General features: G+C 40.3%; 1 protein-coding gene and 1 long non-coding RNA gene across 3 annotated transcripts in view; one reads left to right on the forward strand and one right to left on the reverse strand.

The window, feature by feature from the left end:
- LOC123516338 (protein Wnt-5b-like) overlaps window positions 1–12,538 on the forward strand; it is a 655,489-nt gene extending 642,951 nt beyond the window's left edge. For both annotated transcript variants that reach the window (XM_045275614.1, XM_045275615.1), the window contains 3 exons: window positions 797–899; window positions 4,812–4,979; window positions 10,724–12,538. In XM_045275614.1, the coding sequence (XP_045131549.1) occupies window positions 797–899; window positions 4,812–4,979; window positions 10,724–10,911 (459 nt within the window). In that variant the 3' untranslated portion in view covers window positions 10,912–12,538. The remainder of the gene's footprint in view (window positions 1–796; window positions 900–4,811; window positions 4,980–10,723) is intronic.
- Window positions 988–11,807, reverse strand: LOC123516340. Its single transcript, XR_006678174.1, has 6 exons — window positions 11,683–11,807; window positions 10,705–10,901; window positions 10,226–10,379; window positions 9,888–10,054; window positions 8,528–8,644; window positions 988–1,170 (listed from the first exon to the last, which is right to left on the reverse strand). It is a non-coding gene; the product is annotated as an uncharacterized LOC123516340 (long non-coding RNA).
- Window positions 12,539–13,511: the final 973 nt, after the last annotated feature.

Here is a 13,511-nt window from a genome sequence, read left to right on the forward strand (position 1 = left end):
GTTCAGCACACTACATGTTTCTTAGGAAGGATAGATGTCTAACTGCTTTTGAGAATCACACCCAGGAAAAAGAACATTACTTGCCAAGGTATGGAGGTGCTATACTGTATGTAATAATTACAAACAGTGAAAGCAAAATTATATTTTATGAGGTTATACTTTGCAGATAATATATGTTCCATCATTTATTACTTATGCTATAAGGATTAGGAGCAATTTTATGCTATAAGGATTAGGAGCAATTTTATTATCATTTTATGCACTTAATCATAGAAAATCAACTCCACTATTGTATCAGTCACAACTAGAAAGCATGACAACACATACAGCCAGGAAGGATGGATGCGACATGTCACTAGCCACCAGCTATTTAATTTATTTAATGCCATATGTTTGACTCTGGTTCTCTCTAGTGTGCCACACAATACATTATGTAAACAAACTTTTATCTATAGTATCTAACTTCCATGGCCTAAAACATGTGTTATTATTAATAGCACATCTTATTTGAAATGTAACTCCTTTGTGTTCTCATTTCCTGGGGTTGCTGATTGGCTGAAAAGCATTTGCCAGATGGGGTCAAACAAGAGCAAATGCTTTGGAGAGGTCTTTGCGAGTGTTTCCTAAAACTTGACTTTGACTCCATTTTCCCCATTTATCCCTATCTACACCGCTACTGAAAATGCCTAAAAATTCTGCAGTAAGCTTATGGTCTTAAGAATTAGGATGTAAATGTTAAGTCCTTTGCAGTATGTTTTTCATTTTTGCTAAAAATAACACTTGTATCTTGGTGCAGGCTGTGATCCGCAAGACTCGAGTGAACTGCAAGTGTCACGGCGTGTCTGGGTCCTGCTCTCTCATCACCTGCTGGCAGCAACTGGGATCCTTCAGGGAAGTTGGTAAGTCCTTCAGGAGCAGAAGTTTTTCCCTTTATTGTCATTCAAACATTCACTGTATGTAGGGACTCTTCTCTGTTCAGGTCAACTGTCTTGTTTTCTTATGGTTTTGTGGGTGTCAGTCAGTCATACATGCTGCAGAGATGGGAGGCTCAGCAGTTCTATGCACAGGCTGTCATAGATTTCACTTGTAAATCTCTTTTGACTGTTGACATGTAGGACCAGCCACTCATAACACTGTCAGTGGCTCTCAGGGCTTGATGGTGACTGACGACTGTAATGTAAAAAGGGTTTCTATATAAATAATCTGGTTGGTGGATCATGAAGAAGTTGCAGCTAGTGATTTTTGTAATTACTTTGTATGTACATATAATAGCAATAATATTATGGTTATCTTATATCACAAAATATTGAAAATTAAATATCTGATTTTTGACACAAATAGACATTTAGGTGTTACCAGATCAAGAACTGTGCACGGTACGTAAAGAAAATTACAGCAGCCATAATGTATATAAAATACTAGTGTCATTATTTATATATAGGATGTACATTGTGGTGGGTGGATTCTATCCAAGTAAGAAGTGAGTGCCCTCTACATCCCATAGCTCTTAGTCCCCTTCTGTTTCTGTTGTCTTGTCTCCCTTCTTGTCCTTTCTTGGGCAGCCAGGGTTTTTGCCTTCAGGCATACCGGTGTCTCTGCCCAGGGCTGACCTAACTTGTTGGGTTGGGGCTTGCAACCCCTCCCTGTAAAAAAATTCCACAGCCACCACCAGAGTTGGAGGTAGAGGTCTGGGTCAAGGCTCTAGGTGTGAGCGAGCCTTTAGCCACGACCCTGATCCGGTTTTGCTTGGGGGTCCGACCATGCAAACCCCTCGGGTGCCAAGGCACCAGAGGGGTTTGCCTACCTGTATGACGGATGCAGGGGAAAGCTTGCGAGATCCCTGTGTCCTGAGAGGGACAGGAAGATCCCCTCACCTAGCTTCAGCTTCGGGGAGCCGGTTGGGTTGCAGACGTGGCACCTGCCCATCACACCATTCCTGGGAGGGTTAACCTTCAGAGGATTCTACGTGTAGGCTCCTGGAATGTCCTGAGCCTTTCAGAGGATCAACAACTGCCTCATCTATCAGATGAGCTCAGTAGGCTGAGGGTGGATATGGTGGGACTCTTTGAGACAAGGAGACCTGGCAGTGACAAGACCAGTAGCAAGGATTTTACTTACTATTGTTCTAGCATGAGCAATGATCACCATGTCAAGAGAGTAGCCATAGGCATCTCCAGCAGACTGCAGCCGTCTGTTGTAGAGGTTACTCCAGTTGATGAGCATATAATACGGCGATTGAGGCTGAAGCATATTCTACTAGGCTTAATGTCTCTGTTGTTGCAGTATGTGCTTGCTCCTACTGAGGTGTTTGAAAATAAAGAGCAGGAAATGTTCTATGTCAAACTCAACTCTGTACTGGACCAGCGTCCATGTCGTGATGTGCCTATTGTCTTGGGCGACTTTAATGCTGTCACTGGCGACGAGAGAACCAGCTCTGAGTCATGTATAGGTCCGTATGACTCTGTTACCATGAATGACAACAGCTCTTTCCTTTTGAATCTTGCAAGATCCAGAAGGTTGAAAATTGCAGGTTCTTTGTATCAAGATGAACTTGGTGTAACAATGCCAGAGAGGTAGTGAAGGAGATTAACCATATCCTTGTTAGTACTTGTTGGAGGATCCTCCAGAACTGCAGGGTTTTGAGTGCCGAGTTTTTTGTGACTGATCACAGCCTTGTTGTTGCTACACTGAAGCTGTATGTCAAGTCCAGAAAGCATCCAAGATGTGACCACACAGTGTTTCATCTTGTGAAACTGAAGGACTTTACATGTGCCCAGAAGTATGCAGTGACAGTTTCCAGTCTTTTTGGAGAGCTTGACACCATTGAGGCCCCGGTAGAACTATGGGATGCCTTTAAACATGAGACTCTTGAGGCTGCCAAGGAATGCTTTGGGGAGCACCCAAGATCACAGAGTGGCTTCGCCTCAGTAGAGACACTGGACAGTACTGAGGAGGGTCATGTAGGACTAGAGCTCTCCTGAGGAGAGACAAGGAGAGGTATGTCAGGAGTTATCGCTGAGGATGTAGAGTGTCATTTAAATGCTAATGACCTCCAATCTACCGATCAAGCCCTGAAGAAATTCCACTCCAAATCTACATCTTGGGCGAGCACTATCCAAACAGCAGATGGTCACCTCATATCAGACGCAGATGGGCAGATGGCTCGTTGGGCTGAGTACTGTGAGCAGCTGTTCACGGTGCATCCTCCAAGTGGACAGCTCCAAACTGCAGGGTTACAGATGCTGGATGCTGATCCACCCATTGACAAAACTCCACCCTCCATTGATGATGTCAAAGAGGCTGTGGCAAAGTTGAGGGGTGAAAAGGCAGCTGGCATCTATATGTCAGTACAGAGCTGCTCAAAGTGGGGGGTGAGGCCATGATCCATGGGTTGCATTCTGTCTTGACTGCTGTATGGCATTCAGGTACCATTTCCCCTGACTTTCTTAGAAAAAGGGATTGGTCATCCCTATCTGGAAGGGGAAAGGACTGTCAGGACTGCAACAACTACCGTGGTATAACACTGCTCAGCATACCAGGCAAGGTGCTTTCTTTCCCATTTGCTGTTGATGTGTATCCACAGTCACCTGCTGAAACACCAGAGACCTGAACAGTCTGGGTTCATTCATGCCCACTAAGTCAACAACTGACCGGATCCTAGCGCTTCGCGTACTGGTGGTGCGCCAACATGAGTTTCAACAAGGGATGCTTGCAGCCTATGTCAAACTCAAGAAGGTATTTAATTCAGTGCATCGAGAGACACTCTGGGATTTTCTCTGTCTCCACGGGATTCCTACAAGGACTATTGGTCTATTAACTGGCCTCTACTCTGGGACTATGAGTGCTGTAAAGTGTGGAGGAGGTGTGTCCACCTTCTTTCCTGTGAATACAGGAGTGAGGCAGTGATGTGTGATTTCTCCATCACTTTTCAACATTTGCATGGACTGGGTACTAGGCAGAGTTGTAGACCAAAGTCATTGTGGAGTATCTGTCGGCAATACTGAGATTACAGATCTTGATTTTGCCGATGATGCAGTAATCTTTGCTGATCACTGGAGGTTCTAGTAATGGCTCTAGAGGCGCTGCATGAGGAGGCACATTGTCGGTACCTGTGCAGACAGACGAAGGTTCAGATCTTCAAGTCACTGGTAATCGCCCTCTTACTCTACGGTTGTGAGATATGGACGCTGAACATCTGAAGAGGTGAATTTGATGTCTTTGGTACTCGATGCCTTCACAAGGTCATGGGGGTACCGCTGGTATGACTTTGTGTCAAATCAGTTATTGCTCCATGAGACTGATTTGAGGCTGATTGCCAGCATAGTCTGTCAACGCCAACTGCAAACTATATGGATTTGTGGGAAGCTACCCAGAAGTCATTCCTGCATATCAGGTTGTCTCCATAAGGAATAACCCAGCATGGAGGAGGCCAAGAGAATGTCCACAGAACTCATGGCCTTGGCAAGTCAATGCCTCGATGCCTCTTGCTGGGAGTTACTTGGCACAGAAAGGGAGCCTGCATGGAGACTCATGAGGTGTGACCGCCTGGAGTGGCCCCATAGGCTAGGCAAGGCAACGTGCCCCCCAGCATATGCCCCACATGATTGGTTAATTGATTGCTTATATGGTCTATCATTTAACTGGTAAAAACTAATATGCATACACTCAATTTCAAATACCTAAAACACTAAGTAATAAATACTAAATAATTATAATTATTATTAATAATTATTATCATTAATAATTATTATTATTAATTATTATCATTATTAATTATTATTAATTATTATTAATAATAATGATAATTTCAGGTGACCAGCTTAAGGACAAATATGACGGGGCCACTGAGGTGAAGATCAATCGACGCGGCAAACTGCAAGTGAAGCATCCACAATTCAATGTTCCCACTGGTGAGGACTTGGTGTACCTCCTGGAATCCCCTGATTACTGCAAGCGAAACAACACTGTTGGCTCACTAGGTAAGGGTTTTACACTTTGTTGAGGTTGTTATATATTGATTACTATTATTAAGCTTTATGATATCATAAACTGACATATTGAGGATGCAGCTGTGAATTATTTTTCCCTCAAACTTGTGTTCCAGACATACTGGAGCACAAATTTTCAGAGTAACATTGGTCAAAATGATATTTTCATTTGTGCTTTCTTTCTTGATGCTACACAACAAATTTTCCTTCTTGGCTGCAAAAAAACAATATATTGGTATACAGCCTAGGGATGTGACAAAGTAAATTGCCAAGAGCACAAATCACATAGGATCTAAGTCCTCCTTTGCAAAACATACGCAAACCTGTGATGTCCCTTACATGTTAACATCCTACAGCCATCACATTAGGAAGGAGGAAGGTGAGGACCTGCAGGACAGACGCCCTGAGCTTCACTCTGGCCCCGTGTGTGTGCAATACCTACTTGTGATAAAAATCCTCCATTTGCCACTATTCCCACCAGTTTTCAACTTCAGACTCATCATTCCATCACATATCCTCCTGATGTACTTACTAGTGATGCAAGAAGAGAAGTATGTAATGCAAGGTTGGCTGAGACACTCACTGGCTCTTTAGCATGTGGAAGTGCAGAGATTGGTGGGAGGGTTCAACATTTCACAAGGCCCCTCAACCAGCTTGCCAGCCTGTGACAGGATGCAATCTAGCACATTTTTTTTTTTACTTGTATCCTCAGATTTTGTCTCTGTTTGCTGCTTCCCCCAGTGTTGTCAGTTCTTTTCATAGAAACATTGTGCAATAGTGATAGTGCACAATTGTTAGCCAAACCCTGAATATGCCAGAGAAACTGTCAATTCCTTAAGGTCCATCTACTGATCCTATGGCTCTGTCTCTACTACCATACCTGTTCTCTCATATCATTTATTGTGATCTTTGCAACACAACCCTGCTACCTAACATCAGAGGATGGAGCTGCAGGACACTGTCACCAAGGTCATCAGTTTATTTGCAAACTATAGTCAGAAGGCCTCTTCATGAGATTCACAAGTCTTGTGCCATGCTGGATGAACTGTTAAGCCCTTTGTTCCTAACTGGCAGCAGGCCATGAAGATTCTTATCAAAGATAATTTGCACTAAAGACATGCATGTCAGTCTCAGGATGTGATGTGTTGTGTTGTGATATTGAATCAAGCTTACTGTTGCCCCTTCTGTGTCAAGGTCGCCAATGGTGTCTGTGCTGGATGTCATATGTTTCATAGATTTGACAGCCACTTCAGCTAACCCATGTGACAGTGGATGATTCACAGATGTAAGGCAATGTCTCACATCTCAGCATTTGAAAAAGCAAGTCCATTTCCTTTTCAATGAACTCTGGTCCCTCAGGTACACCAAATGTTGTGTAGTAGTTGATAAGAGGTGTAATGAAGCCTTTGGCACCAGATTTTTATGCAACAATGTATGTCCAGCTGTTATCTCTGCCCTCTATAATGAGATGTCCAATGCCATACACTGACAGAAGTCAGCATTATCTTAAAGGATTTTCACAAGTACTGTGTATTCATCTAATCATAAGTGTTTTTAAGTGCCCATCACTACCAAAGCTTCTCCTATGATTGGCACAAACTGGTTCTCTGCATCCATCAGGAAACATGAACCAGCCACCATTAATCTCCTTCTGGGAGAATGAGTGTTACATGCAGTGGTTTTGTTGAAGCCAGTATCCCACTGCAGCTTTGGACCAGTCAGGGTTAAGGCATGTTAGAAACAAGTATCTCTATTCATTCCTCAGTTTTGTTGGTGCCTTTTCAACTTCCATCATGTCAGTGGTTCTGCCACATCTGGTTAATTAAACCAAAACATGCTTGTGTGCCTGTGGTACTGGATGGTCTTACAAATGTTGCAATGGCTTTCAGGGATTTTGGTAATGAGGCTTCAATCTTTTCTTTGAGATTTAAATTCCTTTGAAATACACTTCCATTAATGAAAACAAACTTATTGGGTTGAAGATCATACTGCATTTCTTTTGATTAGCTCCAGAGAACTGATAGCATGCCATTAGGCATTAGGATGGTGTCACACACAAGTTTTCTTGTCACATCGGCAATTATCACATCACATCACATCACTGTGTGTAGAAGGCTTTCTGTAATACAAAAAAAGATGCACACCAGTAGTGGAACCTGCCCTGCTTGGTTTGGCATGTTGTCCTGTGGCAATCTACTGATCTGATTCGGTGGAATGGAAGCCAAATTTATGCTTGTATAACAGTCTTGAACACTTTTGCTTGAGTGATGGGACGGTGTGATAAGTTTCATGGATACTGTAATGATGAGGAAGGGCTTACAGATCAATGATTCAACATGGTAAACTTTGAAGTCAAACCCATGCTTTATAGTCATGTTATGGGAGTGTTTGATGATGGCAGGTGCTCTATTTAGTCCAGTGTTTTACTGTCAATCTGTTGTTCAGAGTACCTCCTTCCATATATTCTCATCAGAAGGCCATGGAAAAGAACCAGTTTGAAAGTATTTTTGATGTAGTCACTACAAGGTTGATAATGCCACCCAGACATTGGCCAGACCCGGACTCTTGCTACGTACTGTCTGTCGTTGCTCTCCTGGTTCTTGATTTCCTTGGAGAAGTGTTGCATACCTCACATTCACCACAGCACTTACAGGCATTTCATGGCAGTCATGACCACCACTTCTATTGTCTTGCCAGTGGTTGTCAGGTCTTCCCGGAACAGTGCAGCCTTCAACTCAGACCAGTAAATGAGAAATTATTTGAGTTGAAGCGAGGTCACTTCCGTCACAGAAAATTTCTCAACAGTGAGTCGGTCCTGCTGTAGAGGCAGACTTGATTTTTGGAGGCTTATAACATGCCCCACTGGTTTCCTGCACATTATTCTGGCGTCACTGCATCAGTGTATTGCATGTTGGCATGTTATTGACCTTCATCTCTGTGCATCTCACCATCACCACCATCTTGGCCAAGTATGCATCAATCACCACAGACATCTGATGTGCTGACTACATATCCAGGCATGTGGTCAAAATGGCATGGGTATTTATGTTCTTATTGACACTACACAAGGAATGTTCCTCCTGGGTGAAAAGAAACAATATATTTTCATACAGCAGCAGTTCTCAAAACTTTTCTTCTGAGTGACTCTGTTGGAACATTTCAACCCTTTAAAACTTTTCTTCTGAGTGACTCTGTTGGAACATTTCAACCCTTTACAACACACAGTAGAAAGTGTACATTGAGGATAAATCAAATCTAGGAAGCAAGTAAATAAAAATTAATTTTGTCTGGTAACCTTGAGTCAGACTGAGGGAGGGGAGGGAGGAACAGTAGGCTTTTGGTTTCAATTTATAATACCCACCCATCACATACAAATCCGGCATTGGCCACTATAATCATCACCATCATCTCATAACGTTGACATACCACACACTAATAGTATGATATACTGTACATATTACTACTACTATTACTCTATGCATATACTTTTCAAAGGAATTTCACATAGATCATACTTCACCTTCCAGGTATGTACATACCTGTGTTAATCCCTCCCATCTCTGTTATGTTCACTTTTGATATTTGCCACTGTTAATTTTACATGGACCTCTCTGTAGCAAATTAAGCAAAGAGCAGGAGGAGAACAGGATATGACCCTGGAGGAAGCAAATGTTCTGTTGTTAATGAATATCCAATACTACAAAGTGAAACTCCTTCACTAGTGTCTCCATCCTGTAACTTGTTGCTCATAGGAAAATAGTTAGTTAGTTAGTTCATCTCCCACTAGATACTGGCCTCTCCACACTAGTCTTGTTTACTCAGTGCAATATTTACAGTAGGTACTTTTCATCATTGATCATTAGACATATGAAGAAGTCAAAGAAGTAAGAATGCAATCACAGGTAAAGTAAGTTTTAAAATGATTTTTGATATTAATGATCATGATATCATAACAGAATTATGATATTAATGATCATGATATCATAACAGAATTATGGTATCTATCACAATTTTACATGGTAATTTTATAAATTTTCACTTGCATTCTCTTTCTTGCTTTCATTCATAAACTAAATACTGTAAGTATTTGCACAGATTCAAAAAAGTACAGAATTCAGTGCAGAGAGGCCAGCAATGTCTAGGCTAAGTGGGAGATAGGCTGGCTGAGGTCACACATTAACAAGGACTACAACTGGTCAATAACTCCAAGCTTCTGAATAATGCCAAGAATGTGAACAAGTCAACATTCATCCAGCCCTGACTTAAGACTTGTCTAACGTTCTTCTCTCTACTCTATTGCAGTCTAAAGCATTGCGATATATTTGTCTAATGTTCTTCTCTCTAGTCTACTGCAGTCTAAAGCATTGTGATATATTTATTTTCTCCATAGAAAATCTTCATAGGAAATATATGTACTATTTGAGTTGTTCTGACTGCCAATAAGTAGTTAACCAGTTCTCATACATTAAGTTTATAATTATTACAATGGAATAGCTCATTTCTCTGCAAACATTGATGTACAACAAAGTGTTCTTCACTAGAGTCTGTGAAAGGAGTAGAGAATGCTTGGGAAAGATGTGATATACTCAAAAGTGAATTTCAAATAACACACAAATGATTTTACTCTACCAGAAAAAAAGTACCTTTGATTGATAGAAATATGTACTGTATATTCAACTAAAAAAATTAACACTTTCACAGCTCAGGTGCAGCTATTCCTCAAAACACTATCACCTCAAGAAATGTGATACACTTTTATGCATTAATTATTCTGACAAAATAGTATTCCCAGAGTATATTTAACTGGCTTACAATCTACTATGAGTTAACAAAGTCAGTTAAATATAATGCATTTTCATATTTATATATGTATAGGGAATCATTTATAAGAATTCTCACCTCATAATGTTCCAGATATACTCCCTGCCTGGAACATTAACTGCCAGTTTGAGGAGCAGGCTTGAAACATTCACACCTGTAGTGTTTGAGGGTAGTCTCACTTCACTTCACTCCATTTGCTCATTTTATCTTCTTATAAACTCCTCAGCTAATTATCTTAATCTTTCCTGAAAATGAGTTCTGAATTAGATTTTTCCTTTCGTCATTGAAGTCCAAATTATTCAAACAAAAAATCCTTCTCCCACATTCTTCTCACTTGAACATATGAAGAATCTTATAGACAACAATCATTCCACTTAACAAAGCACACCTACATAAATTCATTACAACACACTAACCTTTGAGAAACGGACAATCCACACTATCACTGGTTTCCTTAAGCAGTAGGGTCATGACATGCTATGCTTGTCACTGCATCACTCACACAATTCATCTTTGATGCATCACCACATTGACACCACTGTGTTTTAAATGACTGTTTCAGATTAGAATCTGCAACAGCGAAAGGTGAATGGCCGAATAATTAATGGGCATTTCCTTCTCATTAAAGACCATGAAGCAACAATGTCAGCAGTGTTTGACTAGTGTTATGAGAAGAAAATCAGTTTCATAGTAGTAAAGGTGGTCTAGTTCAGTGAAAATAAATAAATGAAGAAACAGTTAATACTACACAGCTGTGACCACATACCTTCATTAATAGGAAGATAATAGCAAAATAAGATGCAATTAAGTGTTAGAAGCACAACTGTACAAGTAAATGGCAAGCAACTCCAGAAGGAACACACATTCAAGAACATAGATTAAGTGTTTTTCTTACACAGCATTTTGTCTTCCAGGAACCCAGGACCGTATTTGCAACAAAACCTCAGAGGGCATGGACGGGTGTGACCTGCTGTGCTGCGGCCGTGGCTACAACTCCCAGAAGGTGACACTTAGGGAGAGGTGTCACTGCAAGTTCCACTGGTGTTGCTACGTGGAGTGCAAGACTTGTGTACGGGTGGTGGACATTCACACCTGTAAATAAAGGACTGCAATCAGCGCTTTAGTGAATAAAAAAATGCGGTGTATGAAATCTCTAACATAGAACTCTCGTATATGAAATATAAACTAAATAATTTCCTATACAGTCATATTCTCTGAGCCTCCAATAGTATGTGTTTGGAGGAGGCAATATGTTTCTTAATGTAGCAGTTGACGTACTTAAAAACTCATAAAGCAAGACAATGAATCAATGGCAATAAAGACAAATACTCAAGACATTCATGGAATGTCCAATTAATTTTGCTTGGTTGCTTAGTACTAAGTGGAAATTAATGACTAACAAGGAGGATGTGTGTAAGATTAAATGGATCTAAAGTATGTAATAAAAGTGCAAAACCTCTCAGTACTTAGGAAAACGTGTACATATATTGAACAAGGAGAAAATAATGGAGGATCATGAAAATACTATTCATTACTGCAGTGCAAGTCTTGAGTAATGGAAAACAGACATGCTGTTGGTGGTGAGTGAGAGACATTCTAATAATGATGATTACTGAATGTGCAATGCTGAAAATTATCCATGTAAAGTTAAGATCAAAAAATATTTTCCTTTGATCATTATGGGGTATGTTTATGAAATAATGTACAGTACAATGTGTGGTGAATCTTATGTGTAATTACTTCTCATCGTAGTCATAAAGATACTAAGTGGCAGCTTATATCTATTGTACATTGTATTTGTAAATATCATATTTAAATTAGTATATTGTGAGAAATGAGTGTACTGTAGTTTTCATGTTAATACTGTATGTACCTTTAGGTGACTTTCTCAGTGGTAGGTAGAGTTCATCACCTTGTGGGCCACCACCTCTAACCTAGCTCTGTCTGGCTGGAAGGCCCTGGCACTCGTCACTCGTCACTTGCCTGCAAGTCAACTAGCTACAACAACAACAACCCACTCATTAGACACACACACACACACACACACACTATGCCAAGAAGAAATTGGAAAAGTAATCAATTCTGGAAACCATAACATTGCACAAGAATTATATTTTGTGATTCTTGAAATATCAGTTTTGTCATTAAGACAAAAGACGTTGCTTTTAAGACAACCACTTGAGTATCAGCACCCGACAAGCAGCAGTTAGTTATTCAAGGTGCTAAGTGGCATGAAGTAACTTGTAATGGACCAGGCAACATTAGCACAATAACGGTTACTGACACTGTCACATGTCCAGTGGTGTGGTCTGCCATGACCAGACTGTTGCTGGCATACTATAAAGCAAGTGAGCCAAAGACAGCCAACACCATGATAATTATCTCAATGACTTGGATTTTCACAGTGAAAAGAAACAAATAGACCTTTAAACTACAATATCTTCCCTTCCTAGTTTGTGGTTTATGATGAAGGTTGTAATGCACAGTACTTCAGGTTACAGATTATTGTTAGTTTAAGGTCACACATTGCTGACCAGTGTACAGTACACCGGATATTTCAGGTCTGACAAAATATGTAGTTATGTGTGCAACTGAATATTACATTAGTTTTTCCATATTTGTGTTATGTATGTTGGCTCATAAGGGTACAATTGCATGTAGTTCATGAGATGTAATGAAATATGTATTAGAAAATTAGAGGGATCACAATGAAATCTACAAATCATCAACTGTTTGTATGGTATTTCCTCCACAATATTACTCCTTCAGCATACAGTATAACATTCTCTGATTCTTCATCTTTTCCACTCTAAGCACTTCTCATTGACTAAATAATACGTTTTTTTTTTATAGGCCAGCACTCCTCCCTATGGATAAAACACAGCCACTTGATAAGCAATTCAAAACAATCTCACTGTTCAAAACCATTTGTGTGAACTGCTACTAATAAACTATATACAATAACATAAATGTAGCCAGTCATCTCAAAAACCTTTAAACGCTAGTATCATTCCGATTCTTTCACTTCTTGAAGTCTCTTCACCTTAATTCCTCAACAACCCCATTTCCTATTACTAATTGTATGCAGCACCATTACAATCATTACTGATTCTGCCTCCCTCACACTGCCCACAATTTCTCCACACTAATAATTACTGATAAATACCTGTGATTTCTTAAACTCACACCAACAATGCTTCACAGTCATACATGAGAAGTAGGACACACTTAAGGAGACACAACAATATCATAGAAGTGTGCCTCCCTGAACAAAGATACAATAGGTTGATGAACAGTGATAGATGCTTTAGAGTTTAGACAAAGAAAAAAAAGGAGCTGCAGTATGATGGCAAAGGGAGAGAAAACCTACCACAAGTTGAGAAGCAAACCACCAGGTAAGGAACAAGGCAACAAAAAAACACAACTTAGAAATGACTGATACAACCTCAAATATTCTTAGCCTATGTAAGATTCAAAACCAACAGACAGGAGAAAGTAATAAACCTCTGGATGATGAGAAGACAGCTGAAGTGATGAACTCCATAGTGTATTTCTTGAAGAGGACATATCCACACCCTAAAGCAGCTTCATACATTACTGACTAACAAGAACAAGTAATAAGCAACATCCCTGTCACTACATCCAAGGCCATGAAAAATTGGCCCAAGATGCTAGCAAAGCACCTATCATAGTCCAAACAAC

This window comes from Portunus trituberculatus, chromosome 40, assembly GCF_017591435.1.
Source record: "Portunus trituberculatus isolate SZX2019 chromosome 40, ASM1759143v1, whole genome shotgun sequence".
NCBI classification, from domain to species: domain Eukaryota; kingdom Metazoa; phylum Arthropoda; class Malacostraca; order Decapoda; family Portunidae; genus Portunus; species Portunus trituberculatus.